General features: G+C 53.0%; 2 protein-coding genes and 1 long non-coding RNA gene across 7 annotated transcripts in view; all 3 read left to right on the top strand.

Annotated features, from left to right (window-relative positions):
- Positions 1 to 181: 181 nt before the first annotated feature.
- On the top strand, positions 182 to 10111 carry ing3 (inhibitor of growth family, member 3). Its single transcript, XM_072377462.1, has 12 exons — positions 182 to 316; positions 459 to 530; positions 1799 to 1899; positions 1992 to 2057; positions 3300 to 3396; positions 3466 to 3537; positions 4827 to 4943; positions 5017 to 5180; positions 5257 to 5447; positions 5522 to 5714; positions 7140 to 7178; positions 7267 to 10111. The coding sequence occupies exons 1-12, from the start codon at positions 289 to 291 to the stop codon at positions 7381 to 7383; spliced, it is 1257 nt and encodes a 418-aa protein (XP_072233563.1). The 5' UTR covers positions 182 to 288; the 3' UTR covers positions 7384 to 10111.
- On the top strand, positions 5724 to 7133 carry LOC140282884 (uncharacterized). Of its 5 annotated transcripts, none has more exons than XR_011909953.1 (4): positions 5724 to 5991; positions 6059 to 6445; positions 6625 to 6714; positions 6866 to 7133. It is a non-coding gene; the product is annotated as an uncharacterized lncRNA (long non-coding RNA). The 5 variants fall into 5 exon arrangements; XR_011909954.1 differs by having other exon boundaries at positions 6059 to 6114; positions 6434 to 6714; XR_011909951.1 differs by having other exon boundaries at positions 6059 to 6714.
- A 10224-nt stretch (positions 10112 to 20335) lies between the features above and the next one.
- The window catches only part of cped1 (cadherin-like and PC-esterase domain containing 1), a 49511-nt gene continuing 45196 nt past the window's right edge, over positions 20336 to 24650 (top strand). Inside the window, exons 1-2 of the mRNA XM_072378001.1 lie at positions 20336 to 20990; positions 23995 to 24163. Coding sequence (XP_072234102.1) covers positions 20754 to 20990; positions 23995 to 24163 — 406 coding nt within the window. The 5' untranslated portion in view covers positions 20336 to 20753. The remainder of the gene's footprint in view (positions 20991 to 23994; positions 24164 to 24650) is intronic.

Consider the following 24650-nt stretch of genomic DNA (forward strand, 5'->3'; position numbering starts at 1 on the left):
AATAAATAAATACATTCAAAGCAAACAAGTTGGAGATTAATTTGGAATAGTACACAAAAGCGAATTAAACACAAATTAAACCACAACTCCCACAATGCATCTGTTCTAAAGAACGCAAAACAAAGCCCGCCCTTCTGTCAACCAATCACAACACGGGCAGCCGTGTGCGTCACGCTCTGTGACCTCAATTTCTCGGCGTATTTTTTCTGAGTGAGACAGCGGCTGGCGGCGCCATATTGAAAGAAGAAAATTGATCCGTAAAACGTTGAAAACGTCGAATTTGACACGATGTTGTACCTCGAGGATTATCTCGAAAGTGAGTATCGGACTGTAGCGAAGCGGAGGCGGGGTTGTAATGGTGTATTGTGCGTTTAATGTGTGTCATTTCCCGGCCAGTGTGCCTCCGGCCGTTAGCCTAGCCGTGCTAGCTGGTTAACCGTTTTTTCTTCTCCTGGCAGTGATCGAGCAGCTACCCATGGATCTTCGCGACAGGTTTACGGAAATGCGAGAGATGGACCTGCAGGTTCAGAGTACGTACAGCCCACACCGGCTCTGTCAGACGGTGCATTGACACGGTTTAACGAGCGTTTAACGCGGAAAACAGATGTAAAATGTGTCGGTGTTGTGAAAAAGTGGTTAAACGGTATAGATTAGCACACATGTTAGCATACCGGGCTAACAGTGTGTTAAAGGGACCGGTTCTCCAGCTGTGCTGTCAGTCCATGCAGCAGCTGCAGTTTAATGTGTCTGAGCAGTATTTTACTCTTCAAACCACTAAAACACCAAACCAGGAGCCTGTTGAACCATTTCTCTTTTAAATTTGATGCACTTTTATTGTTTTTTTTGGCTAAAAACACTCTCAGAACACGTGTTAAATGAGTTCAAATGCTGTTTCGGTGCGGGACAAAGTGTCCCATTGATGGCCATAATTGAGTTAGCTGTTCACATGAACCCGGTCACATCCAGAGTGTGCGTGTTAAAGCTTCCGGTTGTGTTTGTTAAAGCTACATATCGATCACAGACGGTGACAGCTCTCACAGAGCACGCGATGGTCCAGTATTTAAGAGGTTTTCTACATGTGGTAATGAGGGAAAGAGGGGTCCTGAATGACCTGAATTGATATTAAACTGAAAATCTGTGAATAATCGGGCTCGGCCTGTGATTTACTGGTAATATGTTGTAATAATTAGCAGTAAAATGTAACTTTCAGAGCTGCAGCAGCTAAAAGTGGAAGTAAAGTCTGAGATGAACAGCGTTTCTGACCATGAAGCAGTTTTCTGAGGCAGATCATGTGACTTTTATTATTATGAGAATCATCTAAAGGCCCCATTTTTAGCTCAGTTTAAACAGCACAGTCGTACTTTCTCATCGTTTCTTTTCTCCTGACAGCAGGGTTCTGTTCTCATGAACTGGATCAGTGGGTTTTTGGTTCATTTTTACTGTGTTTATGACACATTTATTTATGTCAAAGCTGTTCTTTCAGTGCCTCAGAACTAAGATAAAGTCAACTGTAGCATCTCAGAGCCCGGTGGGACTCCTTCCTCATCAGTAAGCTGATCTGTGGGGTTCTGTTCAGGCCCACTAACACTCGGTGTCGTCCTGCTCCTGTCTCCGGCTGCATTTCGGACCCATTCACCAGGAATTAGCTCCAGAACTGTTGAACAAAGTGTTGATGAGTTACGGCTGCTTCCTCTGACCTGTTCTTTCTCTTTGGACCTGCTGAACACGTCCAGAACACCGGGCCTCAGAGGCCCGCTTCATCGCTCCTCTGACCCGTTCTTTCTCTTTGGACCCACAGATGCCACAGATCAGCTGGAGCAGAAGGTGATCGAGTTCTTCACCAACGCCAAGAAGAACAAACCCGAGTGGAGAGAGGAGCAGATGGAGGTCATCAAAAAGGTCTGAGGAAGTGTTTGTGGGTGGTTCTGGTCTGACTGGATCTGGACTTTAGTGGAGCGGCTCTAACGGCTGTTGGTTCTGTTGTGTTTCAGGATTATTACAAAGCTCTGGAAGACGCGGATGAGAAAGTCCAGCTGGCCAATCAGATCTATGATCTGGTGAGTAGAACCGTGTCTGTGCTGTACCTGTTGGGCTGGGAGTCTCTGGACCTCGGTGTCAGGCCCGGCTCTGAACTCTGAACTCTGAACTCTGAACTCTGAACTCTGAACTCTGATGGCTGCAGAGACAAACTGAGCTGGGGTTTAGGAACCTGCTGGTTTCTGAGTTGGAGCTGAGAACGGTTCCACCGCAGCGCTTCTGCTTCAGGCCCGGTACTGAGGCCCGGTGCTGAGGCCCGGTACTGGAGCCGCAACGGGTCTGTTTCACATCACTTTGACCGTGTCTGTGTGGTGCGTTCAGTGTCTGCAGAGGACCGCGAGTCAGTGAACCTCCCGTGGTGCGTTCAGTGTCTGCGGAGGACCGCGAGTCGGGTAACCTTTCCGTGGTGCGTTCAGGGAACCTTTCCGTGGTGCGTTCAGGGAACCTTTCCGTGGTGCGTTCAGGGAACCTTTCCGTGGTGCGTTCAGGGAACGTCTCGTGGGGCGTTCAGTGTCTGCGGAGGACCGCGAGTCGGGTAACCTTTCCGTGGTGCGTTCAGGGAACCTTTCCGTGGTGCGTTCAGGGAACCTTTCCGTGGGGCGTTCAGGGAACGTCTCGTGGGGCGTTCAGGGAACGTCTCGTGGGGCGTTCAGGGAACGTCTCGTGGGGCGTTCAGGGAACGTCTCGTGGGGCGTTCAGGGAACGTCTCGTGGGGCGTTCAGGGAACGTCTCGTGGGGCGTTCAGGGAACGTCTCGTGGGGCGTTCAGTGTCTGCAGAGGACCGCGAGTCAGTGAACCTCCCGTGGTGCGTTCAGTGAACCTCCCGTGGGGCGTTCAGAGTCTGCTGTAACCACATCTGGGCTGCAGTTTGATTATTATTTTTCTCTGCAGTTCTGAGTGCACCCAGCAGGGGGCAGTGTTGTTAAACTAACTGCATGATGTTACATTCATGGAATGATTTCCTCTCTGCAGTAAAGTCGAATGTTTTCCCAGGTTAAGCTTCACGCTGCTTGAACCCGACTTTTTACCTGAGGAGGAGACACCTGAATGTTCCTGTGATGATGTCACAGCTGCAGGTGTTTCCTGACCTCGACTCTGTCTGAGTTTAGCTGCTCCTGATCTTTGGTTTCATTCAGTTGGGCTCCAGAACCACAGCTGGCTCCGGAACCACAGCTGGCTCCGGAACCACAGCTGGCTCCTGTTTGACGGTTTATGAAGCTGAAAGTTCTGGTGACCTGAAGGTGCCTCTGTTCTGTCTCCAGGTGGACCGCCACCTGCGGAAACTGGACCAGGAACTCGCCAAGTTCAAGATGGAGCTGGAGGCCGACAACGCGGGAATCACAGAGATCCTGGAGAGAAGTGAGTGGGTCCGTGAGGGCGTCCGGGCGCCGGGGCAGGCGTGACTTTAACTTCCTGTGTCGTCCTCAGGGTCGCTGGAGATGGACAGCCCGTCCCAGCCGGTCAACAACCATCACGTGCACTCGCACACCGCCGCTGAGAGTGAGTACGCCCGCCATTTTACCTCCCGCCATTTTACCTCCCGCCATTGTGCCTCCCGCCATTTTACCTCCCGCCATTTTACCTCCGTCTCTCTGCTTTTTTACCTGCTTCAGCTGTTTTTTCACCAGCTTTCCTTCCTGTAAAAAGCATTTTTGGCTGATTTCTCACCTTTGCCCCCGTCTCTCTGCTCTTTGCCTCCTTTTTACCTCCTTTTTTTACCTTTTTTACCTGCTTCAGCTGTTTTTTCCCCTGTTTCCTTCCTGTAAAAAGCATTTTTGGCTGATTTCTCACCTTTGCCCCCGTCTCTCTGCTCTTTACCTCCTTTTTTTACCTTTTTTACCTGCTTCAGCTGTTTTTTCACCAGCTTTCCTTCCTGTAAAAAGCATTTTTGGCTGATTTCTCACCTTTGCCCCCGTCTCTCTGCTCTTTGCCTCCTTTTTACCTCCTTTTTTTACCTTTTTTACCTGCTTCAGCTGTTTTTTCCCCTGTTTCCTTCCTGTAAAAAGCATTTTTGGCTGATTTCTCACCTTTGCCCCCGTCTCTCTGCTCTTTACCTCCTTTTTTTACCTTTTTTACCCGCTTCAGCTGTTTTTTCACCAGCTTTTCTTCCTGTAAAAAGCATTTTTGGCTGATTTCTCACCTTTGCCCCCGTCTCTCTGCTCTTTACCTCCTTTTTTTACCTTTTTTACCTGCTTCAGCTGTTTTTTCACCAGCTTTTCTTCCTGTAAAAAGCATTTTTGGCTGATTTCTCACCTTTGCCCCCGTCTCTCTGCTCTTTACCTCCTTTTTTTACCTTTTTTACCTGCTTCAGCTGTTTTTTCACCAGCTTTTCTTCCTGTAAAAAGCATTTTTGGCTGATTTCTCACCGTTGCCCCCGTCTCTCTGCTCTTTGCCTCCTTTTTGCCTCCTTTTTTTTTACCTTTTTTACCTGCTTCAGCTGTTTTTTCCCCAGTTTTCTTCCTGTAAAAAGCATTTTTGGCTGATTTCTCACCGTTGCCCCCGTCTCTCTGCTCTTTGCCTCCTTTTTGCCTCCTTTTTTTTTACCTTTTTTTACCTGCTTCAGCTGTTTTTTAACCAGTTTTCTTCCTGTAAAAAGCCTTTTTGGCCTTTTTGGCTGATTTCTCACCTTTACCTCCGTCTCTCTGCTCTTTACCTCCTTTTTTTACCTTTTTTACCTGCTTCAGCTGTTTTTTCACCAGCTTTCCTTCCTGTAAAAAGCCTTTTTGGCCTTTCTGGCTGATTTCTCAGCTTTAAGAAGCTGCTCTGAACCGGTTTTTGTCTCGCCGCAGAGAGGAAGTACAACGCTCCGACTCACCACACCACCGAACACGTTCCGGAGAAGAAGTTCAAGTCTGAGGTGCTGCTGTCCACGCTGACGTCGGACGCCTCCAAGGAGAACACGCCAGGTAACGGCTCGGCCGCGCTCCGGCTCCCCGTCGGGCCGCGGCCGCCTCACCTGTCCCCTGTGTCCCCCCGCAGGTTGCCGTAGCAACAGCACGTCCTCGGCCACCAACAACGTGTACAGCGTGAACTCCTCCCAGCCCCTGGCCTCCTACAACCTGAGCGCCCTGCCCGCCGGGCCCGGGGCCGGCGCCGGCGCCATCACCATGGCTGCAGCTCAGGCCGTGCAGGCCACAGCGCAGGTGAGTCCCGGCCGAGGTGCAGGTGAGTCCCAGCTGAGTGTGGCCCCGCCCCTAACCCTGCTGTCGCTGCGCTCAGATGAAGGAGGGCCGGAGGACCTCCAGCCTGAAGGCCAGCTACGAGGCCATCAAAAACAACGACTTCCAGCTGGGCAGAGAGTTCTCGCTGTCCCGGGACACCACGGGCTACTCCTCCTCCGCCCTCGCCTCCACCCTCACCCAGACCCTCACCCCCACCACCACCTCCGACTCCAGGGGCCGCAAGTCCAAGTAAGGCCCCGCCCCCGCCGGCGTGCCGCTGTGGGACGGGTGCAGCGCTCTAACTCCACCCTCCTCTGTTCCAGGAGCAGCATCAAGTCTTCCAACCACCAGTCCTCCTCCTCGTCCTCCTCCTCCTCGCTGTCGTCCTGCTCCTCGTCGTCGGCGCTGGCTCAGGAGCTGTCGCAGCAGGCGTCCGCGCTGCCCGAGGCCGAGGCCAACAGCCAGGTGGACTGGACCTACGACCCCAACGAGCCCCGATACTGCATCTGCAACCAGGTACGTGGCGGGGTCTGCCCCCACCTGTCAGCATGTTCTCAGCAGGTTTTTAAAGCAGAAGAAGCACCACAGAAGAAGAGTTCTGCAGATGGATTTAATAAGAGTTTTCCAGGGTTTATCAGGGTCTGCCCCCACCTTCCAGCAGGTTCTCAGCAGCTTTTTAAAGCAGAAGAAGCACCACAGAAGAAGAGTTTATCAGGGTCTGCCCCCACCTTCCAGCAGGTTCTCAGCAGGTTTTTAAAGCAGAAGAAGCACCACAGAAGAAGAGTTTATCAGGGTCTGCCCCCACCTTTCAGCAGGTTATGGTCAGAATATTTAAAGCAGAAGAAGCACCACAGAAGAAGAGCTTGATGGAGGTTTTTAAAGCAGAAGAAGCACCACAGAAGAAGAGTTTTCCAGGGTTTATCAGGGTCTGCCCCCCCCTTTCAGCAGGTTTTGGTCATTTTTTTTTAAAGCAGAAGAAGCACCACCGAAGAAGAGTTTGATGGAGGAGGTTTCAAGAGTTTCATGCTGGAAGGTGGGGGCAGGTTTTTATCTGAAGGATCCAGAATATTTAAAGCAGAAGAAGAGTTTGATGGAGGTTCTCAGGTTTTTAAACCAGAAGAAGAGTTCTGCAGATGGATTTAATAAGAGTTTTCCAGGGTTTATCAGGGTCTGCCCCCACCTTTCAGCAGGTTATGGTCAGAATATTTAAAGCAGAAGAAGCACCACAGAAGAAGAGCTTGATGGAGGTTTTTAAAGCAGAAGAAGCACCACAGAAGAAGAGCTTGATGGAGGTTTTTAAAGCAGAAGAAGCACCACAGAAGAAGAGTTTTCCAGGGTTTATCAGGGTCTGCCCCCCCCTTTCAGCAGGTTTTGGTCATTTTTTTTTAAAGCAGAAGAAGCACCACCGAAGAAGAGTTTGATGGAGGAGGTTTCAAGAGTTTCATGCTGGAAGGTGGGGGCAGGTTTTTATCTGAAGGATCCAGAATATTTAAAGCAGAAGAAGAGTTTGATGGAGGTTCTCAGGTTTTTAAACCAGAAGAAGAGTTCTGCAGATGGATTTAATAAGAGTTTTCCAGGGTTTATCAGGGTCTGCCCCCACCTTTCAGCAGGTTATGGTCAGAATATTTAAACCAGAAGAAGCACCACAGAAGAAGAGTTTGATGGAGGTTCTCAGCAGGTTTTTAAAGCAGAAGAAGCACCACAGAAGAAGAGTTTATCAGGGTCTGCCCCCACCTTTCAGCAGGTTCTCAGCAGGTTTTTAAAGCAGAAGAAGCACCACAGAAGAAGAGTTTTCCAGGGTTTATCAGTGTTTTATTCCCACTTCCTGCTGCAGCTCAGGGTTGGAAGAGTCCCTTCACTTGTTCCCTCTGTACCATGAACTTCTTTCACCGTCTCTAACCCCAAAGTGTCCGTTTGTAACTGCTCTGCCTCCTCCTCCAGGTTTCTTACGGAGAAATGGTCGGCTGTGACAACACGGATGTGAGTATGGGTTTCTGTCTCAGGCTGTTGGCGCTGCGGCGTGCTGACGGCGCGCCTTAAAAAGCTGACCCGCTGTCTGTGTCCCCAGTGTCCCATCGAGTGGTTCCACTACGGCTGCGTGGGTCTGACCGAGGCTCCCAAGGGCAAGTGGTACTGCCCCCAGTGCACGGCCGCCATGAAGAGGAGAGGCAGCCGCCACAAATAGACTTCCTGTCGTCTGACCGCCGCCGTGATGTCAGCAGGCGGCTCGCCAACAAACACGCTGACGACAAAGGTTGTGCCAACGCAGGTGGATCAGGAGAATCCTTCAGTTCTGAGAGAAAAGGCTGCAGCTTTGGTTGTAATTCAGTTTTATTTGGACGTTTTATGATTTAAACCTTGTTTTGTGTTGATTTGATCCTAACTGAGCTGTTTTTATCCAGAACCACGGCCTCGTTTCACTCAGATCTACTGAGGAACACATTAAAAACCACATCTACTAACTCTTTTAATCATTTAACCCTCTGAGCTGAAGGAAAGGAGCCTCGGGTTTCCTTTAGGAGACCCCGAAGCGTCCTTTCTGGAAGGGAAGGAGCCTTCGGTTTCCTTTAGGAGACCCCGAAGCGTCCTTTCTGGAAGGAAAGGAGCCTTCGGTTTCCTTTAGGAGACCCCAAAGCGTCCTTTCAGGGAGGAAAGGAGCCTTCGGTTTCCTTTAGGAGACCCCGAAGCGTCCTTTCAGGGAGGAAAGGAGCCTTCGGTTTCCTTTAGGAGACCCCGAAGCGTCCTTTCTGGGAGGAAAGGAGCCTTCGGTTTCCTTTAGGAGACCCCGAAGCGTCCTTTCTGGGAGGAAAGGAGCCTTCGGTTTCCTTTAGGAGACCCCGAAGCGTCCTTTCTGGAAGGAAAGGAGCCTTCGGTTTCCTTTAGGAGACCCAGAAGCGTCCTTTCTGGGAGGAAAGGAGCCTTCGGTTTCCTTTAGGAGACCCCGAAGCGTCCTTTCTGGGAGGAAAGGAGCCTTCGGTTTCCTTTAGGAGACCCCGAAGCGTCCTTTCTGGAAGGAAAGGAGCCTTCGGTTTCCTTTAGGAGACCCCGAAGCGTCCTTTCTGGAAGGAAAGGAGCCTCCGGTTTCCTTTAGGAGACCCCGAAGCGTCCTTTCAGGAAGGAAAGGAGCCTCCGGTTTCCTTTAGGAGACCCAGAAGCGTCCTTTCAGGAAGGAAAGGAGCCTCCGGTTTCCTTTAGGAGACCCCGAAGCGTCCTTTCAGGGAGGAAAGGAGCCTTCGGTTTCCTTTAGGAGACACAGAAGCGTCCTTTCAGGAAGGAAAGGAGCCTTCGGTTTCCTTTAGGAGACCCAGAAGCGTCCTTTCTGGAAGGAAAGGAGCCTTCGGTTTCCTTTAGGAGACCCCGAAGCGTCCTTTATGGGAGGAAAGGAGCCTTCGGTTTCCTTTAGGAGACACAGAAGCGTCCTTTCTGGAAGGAAAGGAGCCTTCGGTTTCCTTTAGGAGACACAGAAGCGTCCTTTCTGGAAGGAAAGGAGCCTTCGGTTTCCTTTAGGAGACACAGAAGCGTCCTTTCTGGAAGGAAAGGAGCCTCCGGTTTCCTTTAGGAGACCCCGAAGCGTCCTTTCTGGGAGGAAAGGAGCCTTCGGTTTCCTTTAGGAGACCCCGAAGCGTCCTTTCTGGAAGGAAAGGAGCCTTCGGTTTCCTTTAGGAGACCCCGAAGCGTCCTTTCTGGGAGGAAAGGAGCCTTCGGTTTCCTTTAGGAGACCCCGAAGCGTCCTTTCTGGGAGGAAAGGAGCCTTCGGTTTCCTTTAGGAGACACCGAAGCGTCCTTTCTGGAAGGAAAGGAGCCTTCGGTTTCCTTTAGGAGACCCCGAAGCGTCCTTTCTGGAAGGAAAGGAGCCTTCGGTTTCCTTTAGGAGACCCCGAAGCGTCCTTTCTGGAAGGAAAGGAGCCTTCGGTTTCCTTTAGGAGACCCCGAAGCGTCCTTTCTGGAAGGAAAGGAGCCTTCGGTTTCCTTTAGGAGACCCCGAAGCGTCCTTTCTGGAAGGAAAGGAGCCTTCGGTTTCCTTTAGGAGACCCCGAAGCGTCCTTTCAGGAAGGAAAGGAGCCTTCGGTTTCCTTTAGGAGACACAGAAGCGTCCTTTAGGAAGGACGGTGTCGGTCCAGTGGTTCTGATTCATGTTGATGCATTTGAGGGCGACGGATTCTTCAGCTTCAGACGCGCTGAAGTTACACTGGTTTCACAGCAGAATGCTGCCAACTTCTAGGTCAAAAACACGATCAAAACGGTCAGAAACTGGATCAAATTGGGTTCCAGAACCATAAGAAAATGAGCTTTGCTCTGAACTCCAGCAGAACTGAGCTCGTTTGAACAGAACCAAGCTGCAGATGTGGAATATTTCCGTCGTGATGAACCTGAACGCTGCACACGGCGAACCTGTTCTGCGACCTTAACGCTGAGCTGCTGATGACATCACGGTTGGGGGAGGAGTCAGTCCTGTGCAGGAATGTTAACGAAGACCAGATAAATCCCTGAATTGGTTTTATTAAAGTTAAAGTTTTATCTTTAAGTCCTGCGGAGCCCCAAAAGTGATCAGGAGTGACGCTCGGTTTGATTCAGATCTAAATAATGTGGCATCGCTGGTTTTAATTTGGTCTAAAACCTCTGAATTTAAATCGGTGCCTCAGCTTCAGGCTTCGTTCTCCGGTTGGTTTTGACCGACTCGGATGAACTTCCTCAGAACTGAAATGATTTTCCCTCGAGGCTAAAACCAGGACTTCAGCGGCGGCCCGTGTCCTTTAAGTGGAACGTGATGAGATGAAACGGGCGGCGCTGGCGAGGCTCTCTGACCATGAAAATGTTTTTCTGAATGTACCGAGTCGGCTCAGCGCCGGCCCCAGTGTGTGTGACGGATGTTCAAAAAACAAAAGGCAAATAAAAACTGGATGTTTTTGTAAGTCTGGTGTTTTCATATTTGACCTCTTTAAACGCCAACATGGCCGACAATGGAACGTTACCGTTGGTTACAGGCGGCACGCCACGAAGCTGCGATCTGAGGGGTTAAAGGACTTTAGCAACAGATTGGGTCGGACCGAACAGTTTAGTAAGAAACGACTGGAAGTAACCAGGTGATAAGATAAAGGATAAATGGTGACCAAAGTTGGGGAGTAAAGTCTGTTAGACGGTTCTTAAAAGCTTCCAGACTTCCTGCTGCCTGTAACCTCCTCTGTGGGAGGTCCTGGTCCATGTAATCCAGCTGAACTCACCGCTCAGACGCCGTCTTTAAGCCGCTTTAACGGTGATTCTGTGGTTATAAAGTCAGGATTTTATTAGAGCAGAGCGACAGCCTGGGAATGCTTTAACTCTGAGCCTTAATGGGCTGATTTTAGACCCAGATTCTGACCAAAGAAAGAGAAAAATGTGTGAATGAGAGCAGCTTTATGGGGAATTCAGCTGGATTAATATAAACTTTACTGTTTTTATTAAAAGATGCAGAAAGATGGAAGTTTGGAGCCTGAACAGAGCAGCTGGGACCATCTGAGTCCAGCTGAATGGGGGGGTCTACCTTATTTGAAGAGAAGCTTCAAGAGGCCGTTAGCTGTTAGCCGTTAGCTGTTAGCCTTTCTAACGTTAGCTATTAGCCGTTAGCCGTTCTAACGTTAGCCGTTAGCCTTTCTCTCAAACCAAGCTACACAAAAGCTACGATTTTGGTGCTTTTCTTTCTGTGTAATTTGGATATCCTTTGGATGATGTGCCCCTACTTTATTCACCAAAATACATTGAAGAAAACGGATTAGAAAGTAGATAATCTGTGAATGAGAGCAGCTTTATGGGGAGTTCAGCTGGATTAATATAAACTTTACTGTTTTTATTAAAAGATGCAGAAAGATGGAAGTTTGGAGCCTGAACAGAGCAGCTGGACCATCTGAGTCCAGCTGAATGGGGGGGGTCTACCTTATTTGAAGAGAAGCTTCAAGAGGCCGTTAGCTGTTAGCCTTTCTAACGTTAGCTATTAGCCGTTAGCCTTTCTCTCAAACCAAGCTACACAAAAGCTACGATTTTGGTGCTTTTCTTTCTGTGTAATTTGGATTTCCTTTGGATGATGTGGCCCTACTTTATTCACCAAAATACATTGAAAAAAACGGATTAGGAAGTAAATAATCTGTGAATGAGAGCAGCTTTATGGGGAATTCAGCTGGATTAATATAAACTTTACTGTTTTTACTGAAAGATGGAAGTTTGGAGCCTGAACAGAGCAGCTGGGACCATCTGAGTGTTTCCATGCAGGAGGATTCAAACCAGCTGGATCATCTGGTCCGGTTTACATGTAGTTTAAAAGTCCGGTTCTAGTCAGACTGACACTATAATGAGTCCTGAACATCGGTGTTAGCCCAGGGAGAGACTCTCAGCATGCGTTTCTGGTGCATTTGGTGGGTTTTCCTTTAGGTTTCAGACTCCAAACGCAGCACACATAGACACATTTGTACAGGCTGAACCAGCTGCTCCAACATGTTCTGATGGATGTGGAAGCTTCACCTCAAACAGGTTCACAGTGATGCCACAGCAGCAGGATTCAGTGAAGAAGGGACCTGTTTACACCTGAAAAGCTGCAGAACTAAAGAAGAATTCACTACAAAGACAAAGGCTGGACACGGCAGTGGGTGGAGGACGAGTCAAACATCAGCTCCACAAACTCTGGGCTTCCCTCTCGCTCCCAATGTTAAGAAGTGCCACAAAAAATCCACATGGGTATGTTTTCCTTAAGCCCCCCAAACCTCAGAAGTCTCCCATTCAGTCAAAGACCCACAACCTGGTTTCTGTGGACAGCTGCAGTGATGATTCAGGTACTTTTAGGTACTTTTAGGCACTTTCAGACTTTCTTAACTTAACATAATTGGATCTGATTACAAAAATAGTTTGAAAATCTCCAGAGACACTAAATTTTAGTCAGGAAAAGTCTTTTAAATGAAATATTTACCTTTTTTATCCCTGTTAGACCAGACTGGTGTAACCAGATGTTATGTTCTGGACTTTCTTCTAGGACTAACAAACTGCCACAGACCTGATCAACAGAAGTCTCTTAGGGACAAACACAGCCACCACGTGGACCTCTGACATATAGCATCAGTTTATAATGTATTATAAAAGCCAAGTAGTTGTATTTCAACATAAAAGGTGTCCTGTTGGAAAGTTTAAACTATCCCAACAGCACGGGCCTTTTCAACAAACCACCAAAACACTATTTAGAAGAATGCACTGATGGAAAATCTACCATCTACCATCTCTCTGGGAATACAAATACTTTCACACCATAAAAGGTTTTAAAAAAGGTCAACCCAGACTTATAGCCTATAGCAATTAGCTTTGGAACACAATAATCCAAACATACGCACAAAACTAAAAAAGTAACTCCAGAAAAACACTCCAGAAAGACGTTAAGAGAGCCTGAAAAGAAATACTCCACAAAATGTTCCATCTGTGTGGCATAAATGGGGGTCTACCTTATTTGAAGAGAAGCTTCAAGAGGCCGTTAGCTGTTAGCCTTTCTAACGTTAGCCGTTAGCTAGTCCTTTCTCTCAAACCAAGTTACACAAAAGCTATGATTTTGACGCTTTTCTTTCCGTGTAATTTGGATCCTTTGGATGATGTGCCCCTACTTTATTCACCTGAGGACATTGAAGAAAACGGATTAGGAAGTAAATAATCCACTTCGTTAACGGCGATGCCTGCAATTGTCAAAGTTTCGCCCTACAAGCGCAATCAAGTAGAGTCGTCTGTGATTGGCCCAAATCTGCTGGCTTTGGGCTGTACAGATTTAGCCCAAACAAGCCGCAAATGGAGGGGGCGGGACTTTCAACCTGTCACTCAAGTGTTGAAGAAAAGTCAAGTGTAGCTGAGTTGCTTCGCTTGTTGCAGTACGCCGTAGTTATCCCCGAGAGGAGGCGTGTCCCCCGTGGGCCGTAGTTATCCCCTAGAGGAGGCGTGTCCCCCGTAGGCCGTAGTTATCCCAGAGAGGAGGCGTGTCCCCCGTAGGCCGTAGTTATCCCCGAGAGGAGGCGTGTCCCCCGTAGGCCGTAGTTATCCCCTAGAGGAGGCGTGTCCCCCGTAGGCCGTAGTTATCCCCTAGAGGAGGCGTGTCCCCCGTAGGCCGTAGTTATCCCTGAGAGGAGGCGTGTCCCCCGTAGGCCGTAGTTATCCCAGAGAGGAGGCGTGTCCCCCGTAGGGCGTAGTTATCCCCGAGAGGAGGCGTGTCCCCCTTAGGCCGTAGTTATCCCAGAGAGGAGGCGTGTCCCCCGTAGGCCGTAGTTATCCCAGAGAGGAGGCGTGTCCCCCGTAGGGCGTAGTTATCCCCGAGAGGAGGCGTGTCCCCCTTAGGCCGTAGTTATCCCCTAGAGGAGGCGTGTCCCCCGTAGGCCGTAGTTATCCCCTAGAGGAGGCGTGTCCCCCGTGGGCCGTAGTTATCCCCGAGAGGAGGAGTGTCCCCTTTAGGCCGTAGTTATCCCAGAGAGGAGGCGTGTCCCCCGTAGGGCGTAGTTATCCCCGAGAGGAGGCGTGTCCCCCTTAGGCCGTAGTTATCCCCTAGAGGAGGCGTGTCCCCCGTAGGCCGTAGTTATCCCCTAGAGGAGGCGTGTCCCCCGTGGGCCGTAGTTATCCCCGAGAGGAGAGGTGTCCCCCGTAGGGCGTAGTTATCCCCGAGAGGAGGCGTGTCCCCCGTAGGGCGTAGTTATCCCCGAGAGGAGGCGTGTCCCCCTTAGGCCGTAGTTATCCCCTAGAGGAGGCGTGTCCCCCGTGGGCCGTAGTTATCCCAGAGAGGAGGCGTGTCCCCCGTAGGCCGTAGTTATCCCCGAGAGGAGGCGTGTCCCCCTTAGGCCGTAGTTATCCCCTAGAGGAGGCGTGTCCCCCGTAGGCCGTAGTTATCCCCTAGAGGAGGCGTGTCCCCCGTGGGCCGTAGTTATCCCCGAGAGGAGGAGTGTCCCCTTTAGGCCGTAGTTATCCCCTAGAGGAGGCGTGTCCCCCGTAGGCCGTAGTTATCCCCTAGAGGAGGCGTGTCCCCCGTAGGCCGTAGTTATCCCCTAGAGGAGGCGTGTCCCCCGTGGGCCGTAGTTATCCCCGAGAGGAGAGGTGTCCCCCGTAGGGCGTAGTTATCCCCGAGAGGAGGCGTGTCCCCCGTAGGCCGTAGTTATCCCAGAGAGGAGGCGTGTCCCCCGTAGGCCGTAGTTATCCCCGAGAGGAGGCGTGTCCCCCGTAGGCCGTAGTTATCCCCGAGAGGAGGAGTGTCCCCTTTAGGCCGTAGTTATCCCCGAGAGGAGGCGTGTCCCCCGTGGGCCGTAGTTATCCCCGAGAGGAGGCGTGTCCCCCGTAGGCCGTAGTTATCCCAGAGAGGAGGCGTGTCCCCCGTAGGGCGTAGTTATCCCCGAGAGGAGGCGTGTCCCCCTTAGGCCGTAGTTATCCCCTAGGGGAGGCGTGTCCCCCGTAGGCCGTAGTTATCCCCTAGGGGAGGCGTGTCCCCCGTGGGCCGTAGTTATCCCCGAGAGGAGAGGTGTCCCCCGTAGGGCGTAGTTATCCCCGAGAGGAGGCGTGTCCCCCGTAGGCCGTAGTTATCCCAGAGAGGAGGCGTGTCCCCCGTAGGGCGTAGTTATCCCCGAGAGGAGGCGTGTCCCCCGTAGGCCGTAGTTATCCCAGAGAGGAGGCGTGTCCCCCGTAGGCCGTAGTTATCCCCGAGAGGAGGCGTGTCCCCCGTAGGCCGTAGTTATCCCCGAGAGGAGGCGTGTCCCCCTTAGGCCGTAGTTATCCCCGAGAGGAGGCGTGTCCCCCGTAGGCCGTAGTTATCCCCGAGAGGAGGCGTGTCCCCCGTAGGCCGTAGTTATCCCCGAGAGGAGGCGTGTCCCCCGTAGGGCGTAGTTATCCCCGAGAGGAGGCGTGTCCCCCTTAGGCCGTAGTTATCCCAGAGGAGGCGTGTCCCCCTTAGGCCGTAGTTATCCCAGAGGAGGCGTGTCCCCCGTAGGCCGTAGTTATCCCTGAGAGGAGGCGTGTCCCCGAGAGGAGGCGTGTCCCCCGTAGGCCGTAGTTATCCCCTAGAGGAGGCGTGTCCCCGAGAGGAGGCGTGTCCCCCGTAGGCCGTAGTTATCCCAGAGAGGAGGCGTGTCCCCCGTAGGGCGTAGTTATCCCAGAGAGGAGGCGTGTCCCCCGTAGGCCGTAGTTATCCCCTAGAGGAGGCGTGTCCCCGAGAGGAGGCGTGTCCCCCGTAGGCCGTAGTTATCCCAGAGAGGAGGCGTGTCCCCCGTAGGGCGTAGTTATCCCAGAGGAGGCGTGTCCCCTGTAGGGCGTAGTTATCCCAGAGAGGAGGCGTGTCCCCCGTAGGCCGTAGTTATCCCCGAGAGGAGGCGTGTCCCCCTTAGGCCGTAGTTATCCCAGAGAGGAGGCGTGTCCCCCGTAGGCCGTAGTTATCCCAGAGAGGAGGCGTGTCCCCCGTAGGCCGTAGTTATCCCAGAGAGGAGGCGTGTCCCCCGTGGGCCGTAGTTATCCAGAGGAGGCGTTTCCCCCGTACGCCGTAGTTATCCCCGAGAGGAGGCGTGTCCCCTTTAGGCCGTAGTTATCCAGAGGAGGCGTGTCCCCCGTAGGCCGTAGTTATCCAGATGAGGCGTGTCCCCCGTACGCCGTAGTTATCCCCGAGAGGAGGCGTGTCCCAGAGAGGAGGCGTGTCCCCCGTAGGCCGTAGTTATCCAGAGGAGGCGTGTCCCCTTTAGGCCGTAGTTATACAGAGGAGGCGTGTCCCCTTTAGGCCGTAGTTATCCAGAGGAGGCGTGTCCCCTTTAGGCCGTAGTTATCCAGAGGAGGCGTGTCCCCTTTAGGCCGTAGTTATACAGAGGAGGCGTGTCCCCCGTAGGCCGTATTTATCCAGAGGAGGCGTGTCCCCCGTAGGCCGTAGTTATCCCCGAGAGGAGGCGTGTCCCCCGTAGGCCGTATTTATCCAGAGGAGGCGTGTCCCCCGTAGGCCGTAGTTATCCCAGAGAGGAGGCGTGTCCTCCGTAGGCCGTAGTTATCCCTGAGAGGAGGCGTGTCCTCCGTAGGCCGTAGTTATCCCAGAGAGGAGGCGTGTCCCCCGTAGGGCGTAGTTATCCCCTAGAGGAGGCGTGTCCCCGAGAGGAGGCGTGTCCTCCGTAGGCCGTAGTTATCCCAGAGAGGAGGCGTGTCCCCCGTAGGGCGTAGTTATCCCAGAGGAGGCGTGTCCCCCGTAGGCCGTAGTTATCCCAGAGAGGAGGCGTGTCCCCGAGAGGAGGCGTGTCCTTTGTAGGCCGTAGTTATCCCCTAGAGGAGGCGTGTCCTCCGTGGGCCGTAGTTATCCAGAGGAGGCGTGTCCCCTTTAGGCCGTAGTTATCCAGAGGAGGCGTGTCCCCTTTAGGACGTAGTTATCCAGAGGAGGCGTGTCCCCCGTAGGCCGTAGTTATCCCAGAGAGGAGGCGTGTCCCCCGTGGGCCGTAGTTATCCAGAGGAGGCGTGTCCCCCGTACGCCGTAGTTATCCCAGAGAGGAGGCGTGTCCCCCGTAGGCTGTAGTTATCCCCGAGAGGAGGCGTGTCCCCTTTAGGCCGTAGTTATCCAGAGGAGGCGTGTCCCCCGTAGGCCGTAGTTATCCAGAGGAGGCGTGTCCCCCGTACGCCGTAGCTATCCCAGAGAGGAGGCGTGTCCCCCGTAGGCCGTAGTTATCCCCGAGAGGAGGCGTGTCCCCCGTACGCCGTAGTTATCCAGAGGAGGCGTGTCCCCCGTAGGCCGTATTTATCCCCCAGAGGAGGCGTGTCCCCTTTAGGCCGTATTTATCCACAGGAGGCGTGTCCCCCGTAGGCCGTAGTTATCCCTGAGAGGAGGCGTGTCCCCCGTAGGCCGCAGTTATCCCCGAGAGGAGGCGTGTCCCCAGTACGCCGTAGTTATCCAGAGGAGGCGTGTCCCCCGTAGGCCGTAGTTATCCCTGAGAGGAGGCGTGTCCCCCGTAGGCCGCAGTTATCCCCGAGAGGAGGCGTGTCCCCTTTAGGCCGTAGTTATCCAGAGGAGGCGTGTCCCCCGTAGGCCGTAGTTATCCAGAGGAGGCGTGTCCCCCGTACGCCGTAGTTATCCCAGAGAGGAGGCGTGTCCCCCGTAGGCCGTAGTTATCCCCGAGAGGAGGCGTGTCCCCCGTACGCCGTAGTTATCCCAGAGAGGAGGCGTGTCCCCCGTAGGCTGTAGTTATCCCCGAGAGGAGGCGTGTCCCCTTTAGGCCGTAGTTATCCAGAGGAGGCGTGTCCCCCGTAGGCCGTAGTTATCCAGAGGAGGCGTGTCCCCCGTACGCCGTAGTTATCCCAGAGAGGAGGCGTGTCCCCCGTAGGCTGTAGTTATCCCCGAGAGGAGGCGTGTCCCCTTTAGGCCGTAGTTATCCAGAGGAGGCGTGTCCCCCGTACGCCGTAGTTATCCCAGAGAGGAGGCGTGTCCCCCGTAGGCCGTAGTTATCCAGAGGAGGCGTGTCCCCCGTAGGCCGTAGTTATCCCTGAGAGGAGGCGTGTCCCCCGTACGCCGTAGTTATCCCAGAGAGGAGGCGTGTCCCCCGTAGGCTGTAGTTATCCCCGAGAGGAGGCGTGTCCCCCGTAGGCCGTAGTTATCCCTGAGAGGAGGCGTGTCCCCAGTACGCCGTAGTTATCCAGAGGAGGCGTGTCCCCCGTAGGCCGTAGTTATCCAGAGGAGGCGTGTCCCCCGTAGGCCGCAGTTATCCCCGAGAGGAGGCGTGTCCCCTTTAGGCCGTAGTTATCCAGAGGAGGCGTGTCCCCCGTAGGCCGTAGTTATCCCCGAGAGGAGGCGTGTCCCCTTTAGGCCGTAGTTATCCAGAGGAGGCGTGTCCCCCGTAGGCCGTAGTTATCCAGAGGAGGCGTGTCCCCCGTAGGCCGTAGTTATCCCTGAGAGGAGGCGTGTCCCCCGTACGCCGTAGTTATCCCAGAGAGGAGGCGTGTCCCCCGTAGGCCGTAGTTATCCCCGAGAGGAGGCGTGTCCCCCGTAGGCCGTATTTATCCCAGAGAGGAGGCGTGTCCCCCGTAGGCCGTAGTTATCCAGAGGAGGCGTGTCCCCCGTAGGCCGTAGTTATCCAGAGGAGGCGTGTCCCCCGTACGCTGTAGTTATCCCAGAGAGGAGGCGTGTCCCCCGTAGGCCGTAGTTATCCAGAGGAGGCGTGTCCCCCGTAGGCCGTAGTTATCCCAGAGAGGAGGCGTGTCCCCCGTACGCCGTAGTTATCCCAGAGAGGAGGCGTGTCCCCCGTAGGCCGTAGTTATCCAGAGGAGGCGTGTCCCCCGTAGGCCGTATTTATCCCCCAGAGGAGGCGTGTCCCCTTTAGGCCGTAGTTATCCAGAGGAGGCGTGTCCCCCGTAGGCCGTAGTTATCCAGAGGAGGCGTGTCCCCCGTACGCCGTAGTTATCCCAGAGAGGAGGCGTGTCCCCCGTACGCCGTAGTTATCCCAGAGAGGAGGCGTGTCCCCCGTAGGCCGTAGTTATCCAGAGGAGGCGTGTCCCCCGTAGGCCGTATTTATCCCCCAGAGGAGGCGTGTCCCCCGTAGGCCGTATTTATCCACAGGAGGCGTGTCCCCCGTAGGCCGTAGTTATCCCTGAGAGGAGGCGTGTCCCCCGTAGGCCGCAGTTATCCCCGAGAGGAGGCGTGTCCCCTGTGGGCCGCAGTTATCCCCGAGAGGAGGCGTGTCCCCAGTACGCCGTATTTATCCAGAGGAGGCGTGTCCCCCGTTGGCCGTAGTTATCCCTGAGAGGAGGCGTGTCCCCTTTAGGCCGTAGTTATCCCCGAGAGGAGGCGTGTCCCCCGTAGGCCGTAGTTATCCCCGAGAGGAGGCGTGTCCCCCGTAGGCCGTAGTTATCCCCGAGAGGAGGCGTGTCCCCCGTAGGCCGTAGTTATCCCTGAGAGGAGGCGTGTCCCCCGTAGGCCGCAGTTATCCCCGAGAGGAGGCGTGTCCCCTTTAGGCCGTAGTTATCCCCGAGAGGAGGCGTGTCCCCCGTAGGCCGCAGTTATCCCCGAGAGGAGGCGTGTCCCCTTTAGGCCGTAGTTATCCCCGAGAGGAGGCGTGTCCCCCGTAGGCCGTAGTTATCCCCGAGAGGAGGCGTGTCCCCCGTAGGCCGTAGTTATCCCCGAGAGGAGGCGTGTCCCCCGTAGGCCGTAGTTATCCCTGAGAGGAGGCGTGTCCCCCGTAGGCCGCAGTTATCCCCGAGAGGAGGCGTGTCCCCTTTAGGCCGTAGTTATCCCCGAGAGGAGGCGTGTCCCCTTTAGGCCGTAGTTATCCCCGAGAGGAGGCGTTAAACCCGCTGTGGTGCAGAGGTCATTTGGTGGGCAAAGCAGCAGCTCTCTGCAGCAGGTCTTCTGTAAGCAAAGGTACAAAAAGTGGAGCTTAAATACAGCTCCGGCGGGTGGAGTCGGTAATTAGAGCCACAGCAGACGACCACCCAGCAAGCAGGAGCCACACGAAGAAGAAAACTAGCAGAAAGTTCCAGATCCTGACAGTTATCAGAACCTCATTAGAGCTGGACCCTCTTCACCATGCTTTGATTTGACCAGCGGAAATGGAAAAAATGCTCGTTTAGATCTTTTAATTAGTTGTTGATGCTCTATCACTAAGGTTTTTGTTCTCTGGCACAAAACTCCAACTCATTAAAGTGAAAATGATCTTTATCATGTCAAATTCACTGCATCTGGAGCTCTTAAGGAACCAGAACCGGTCACAGAGGACCTCCAGTCTGACATATCCTCTCTGAGTTTCTTTCCTCTGATATTAAAAAAAAGCTCATCTGTGTTTTTCTTTTCTTTTTTCCAAATAAAGCTGCATTCTGACGTCATTTATACTCCATCACGTTGTGCTTTTAAACTTAAAATGTTGCATTTTGCTCATAATTCGGATGATATCTCTAGGTTTTTGTAACAGTTCGGCTCAGTTTCACCGGGCTCGGTTCTGTTTGTGTGGATCTGAGTCAGTCTGTGGCACAGATCGGACTGATTGATTTCTCTGCTGCTGTTTCTTTAAAACGGAACTTTTCCCTGAGTTTCTGACTTAAACACATGCTGCGCACATATGCGCGTGTGTTCCTGAAATAACTGGCAGGAGGAAGAGGAGGGGTGGAGGAGGTGCTGACCTCCTACAGAGTTAAAGCAGGCTCCGGCTGCCGGGGAGGAAGAGCCGCGTCTTCATGTGTTTGTGTTCAGGGAGCCTCTGAAACCCGAACCCGCCCGCTGGCTTTAACTCGGTCCAGATGCTGAAGCTCCGCTTGTTTTCGGCCCAACTTTCTGCTGCTTTTAGCGGAACTTCTTCCTTCTTCTGCGGGTCGGACAGCAGAAGCTGAGGAGTTGCGCACTTTGGACGGAGAGGAGGAGGAGGAGGAGGAGGAAGGGTTTTCCTTTGAAGTGCCTTTAAACCCACATGATCTCACAGAGCCGGGGAGGAGACCGGGTTCGGCCGCTCGGAGCGAACTTTCCTGCAGAACTCTGGACTTTTTCATGATGTTTTTCCTTCAGACTTGAGCCCTTTTGGACTCTTCCTCGCGCTCAGCTTCTCCTTCAGCTGATGAAGATGAAGGGATAGTCTTCCTCCCATGCGGCGCCTCCTGGGTTCGGCTGGCGGTCTCCTCTTCCTCCCCCTCAGGACCGCCGGGATGCTGCTCCGCCGGCGCGCGTGCGCTGGCCCGCTGCTGCTCGCGCTGCTGTGCCTGTGCTACCAGACCCTGATTGGGGGCCGGAGCCGGTCCGGCCCGCAGCGGCCCACAGATGAAGTCCTGATGGAGACCAGGAGACTCCTGTCCACTCTGGAGGCTCTGCTCAGGGAGACGCAGGTGAGGCTTACCTGCGCCGCACGCGCGCGCGCGCACGTGCGTAACACCCACGGAAACTTATTTACGGTCACGCTGTGTTGACTGCAGACTGCGAGGAGCTCGGTGGTGGAAATATGGGTCAAATTTCAGCCTTTTCTTCTTCTTCTGTAATTCTGCAGCTTCATTAAGGCCTTTAAGAGCACCTGTACACGTTAAAGGGGGAGGTTTCCTGTCAGGTGAGGCTGAAAACAGTTCCTTCTGAGCTCCGTGCAGACAACCTGGCTAATATCTGACATCACTGGGAAACATGGCAGCTGATTTCTTTCAGGAAACTCACAGAAAGAGCCCCATCTTAGACCTCGGCTGTGTTTCCGCAGCACATTTCTATCATTTCAAGGGAAACCACAGAGCAAGACTCATAAAGACCATGTGCTACAGCAGCTGGAGTCAAACTACAAGCTTTTAGCAGAGAGAGGGATTGAATCCGGAGCTGCTTCCTCAGGAGAAGAGCCTGAGAACTCAAGGCTCTGCCCCCATCCTGTTCCTCGAAATCCTGGGAAAACAACCAGATCAGAGCCCTGGGAGCAGTGTTGTTGTGGAGCGATGACATCGTGAAGGTAGCACGGAGCTACCTGATGGTTTACTGACAGGTAGATCCACATTGAATATAGAATATTGAACATATCACAGACATTCTTAGGTCCATATTTGGGGAAAAAAGGCTGCATTTCATCATTGAAACGTGAAAATTTCATAAAAATTCTATAATCCAAGATGGCCGCCACCCCATGACGTCATAATATGCAAATTAGGTGTGTCAGTTTGCTTCCTACATAAACTCTGGGTCATCCTTAACATTTCTCTAATTTACAGAAAGTCTCTATCTCCAATTAGTTTTAAGATATTTGAAATTTATTTGTCAAAATCGAGGATTTTCGAGAAAAACCTCCTGGCGCCTAAAGGGTTAAAGGCCGGTGGTAAGAAACCTGTTCATAAAGGTGAAGACCTCCTTAAACAGTACAGTCTGGATGGGTTTATGGAAGGCAGAGATGGCCAGAATTCCCCTCTAACTGAACACGAATCATCAGAAAGTGGCTGTGAAATGCGTAAAATATGCCTGTTTTTGACCAGGTTTGTCCATCTAATTAGGCCCCGCCTTCTGTTTGGGAGCAGCCAATGAGTTCAGAGGGTGTGTCACCGGCTACTGAAGCGTAAAGGTGGAGCAAACAAACGCATCAGTGAGATACGCCAGCTGTTTCTGAGAGGAAACGATGGAAAAACAGCGTAAATACGAGGGGTTTCAGGGCTTTTTCCCATGGAAAAAGCGCCTCTTCATCATGGTTTGATTAGAGGTGACTTGTGGCAGTTTTTGTCTGTTTATCAGGAGGTCAGGGGGGCTGGAACCATGCCTGGCACCTGGGTCCAGGTGGGGAAGCCTTTGAACTGTCCGACTTCACGTTGAAAAGGCCTGCTTCAGTAATCTGCTGATGGATTCCAGATGTAATCGGGCTCATTCTGAAGTAAAAAGCAGTAAAAGCTCTCCTGCTGGCCTCAGATCCTCGGGAGGTGTCCTTAAACGGGCAGATTTCTCAATGGACCTCTGTATGTGAGCCTCCAGGCTCCCTCTGGCTCATTGTTGTGCTATTTTTAGCCTCTGAAGGCACGAGGGCTGCGTTTGACTGACAGCTGGAAGGACCAATCAGACGCAGCGCTGCTGCCGGTATGCGTGCTGGATATTTTAAGTGTTGCCTGGTCTTCGTGTCTCCGGATAAAAATGTGAGAGGCTCCAGTTTCTGACAGATTACCGTGTGTAAACTGACAGCTCGGTTAAACTCGGTCCTCCTGGTTTGTCTTCTTTTATTGTGGCACTAAAACTGCTGACAGTCAGCTGCTGGCCCTTAAAGGAGCAGTCCCACAGGTTTCGACTTGGTTTCCACCACAGAAGAAGAATGTAGTGGACTTGGGGCCAGTTTGATGGAATAATTCAGGTGTTTGTGGACCTCTGACACGGTCCAGGATCTTTCTGCTGTTACAGCATGTTGGAGGATCTTCTCAGGATCTCTCGGGGCCTTTGTTTTGGTGCGGTTCTGTTGTCATCTCGGGTGTCACCTGTCAGCTGTTTGCCTCTCTGGTTTCTTCCCACAGCTTCCAGTCTGTCCTCTGAAGTCTAAATTTAAACCCCGTCTGTTGTGAGAGTGGCAGCAGACCAGTTCAGGGAACATTTGGACCAGAACTGAGACTCCCGCAGTGAAGGCTGTAAAGGTGTTTTACTGCTGCAGCTGCTTCCAGCTCCTTCTCACGCCTCAGAGGAGTTTTTCAGCTTCTCACCTTCAATAATGACTTCATTAATGAGAGGCTGAACCCTGTGGATGGACCTGAACCCTGTGGATGGACCTGAAACCCTGTGGATGGACCTGAACCCTGTGGATGGACCTGAAACCCTGTGGATGGACCTGAACCCTGTGGATGGACCTGAACCCTGTGGATGGACCTGAAACCCTGTGGATGGACCTGAACCCTGCGGATGGACCTGAAACCCTGTGGATGGACCTGAAACTCTGCAGGGAGTCATGTGACTTGCTGTGTTTTGGGCCATGTGATCACTTTGGTATGAGATTTTTCCCTTCAGGAACTCTTTCTGGTTTGTTTTCCACATGTGGAATCCCTTTAAAACCTATCTGCTGCTCCTCCTGGTCACATGACAGGGAGCTGAAGCTGCTCCCGGATCAGCTTCTGTCGTGTTTTCCTTCCAGAACCGTCTCCCTGAGCTCTGACCTCTTGGTTTTATGACCCTGCGAGGCAGAAAAACACCAACTCTGCCAGCTTCTTTTCAGCAGCAGCGACTCTGAGCTGAATACCAAGCAGGGACACATTGTACACAGCTCCTCTGTCGTTGGCCCGGTTCTGCTGGCCCGGTTCTGCTGGCCCGGAGCTCAGAAACAAAATGTTTGAATGTGGAACCTGCTGATCTCAGCTCAGTCCTGGGGTCAGCTGCTTTAACAAACTCCCCCTGTCATCTGCTCAGGTCCAGCTCTCGCCGCCCGGCCCCCCCCGCCGGGCCGTGGTCCTGACGGGTCGACACCTGCCCTCTGACACCGAGGTCCAGCTGTATCAGCGGGTGCTGCAGCAGATGAACTACGAGGTCCACACCTCCAGATACGCAGAGACCAGCAGATTCCTGAGGACACAGCAGGGTAAACACACTCTGACCAATCACAGAGCTGCAGCTGGGACCCACTCATGTTCACACACAGCCTCAGGCCTCAGGCTTCAGGCTTCAGGTTCAGGCCTCAGCTTCAGGCCTCAGCCTCAGCCTCAGGCCTCAGGTTCAGGCCTCAGCTTTAGCCTCAGGCTTCAGGCCTCAGCCTCAGGCCTCAGGTTCAGGCCTCAGGTTCAGGCCTCAGGTTCAGGCCTCAGGTTCAGGCGTCAGGTTCAGGCCTCAGCTTCAGGCGTCAGGTTCAGGCCTCAGGTTCAGGCCTCAGCTTCAGGCGTCAGCTTCAGGCCTCAGCTTCAGGCGTCAGGTTCAGGCCTCAGGTTCAGCTTCAGGCCTCGGGTTCAGGCCTCAGCTTCAGGCCTCAGCTTCAGGCCTCAGTTTCAGGCCTCAGCTTCAGGCCTCAGCTTCAGGCCTCAGCTTTAGGCCTCAGCTTCAGGCCTCAGCTTCAGGCCTCAGGTTCAGGCCTC

The sequence above is a fragment of the Leuresthes tenuis genome, unplaced genomic scaffold, assembly GCF_036924035.1.
Source record: "Leuresthes tenuis unplaced genomic scaffold, fLeuTen1.0.hap1 SCAF_23, whole genome shotgun sequence".
Lineage (NCBI taxonomy): Eukaryota > Metazoa > Chordata > Actinopteri > Atheriniformes > Atherinopsidae > Leuresthes > Leuresthes tenuis.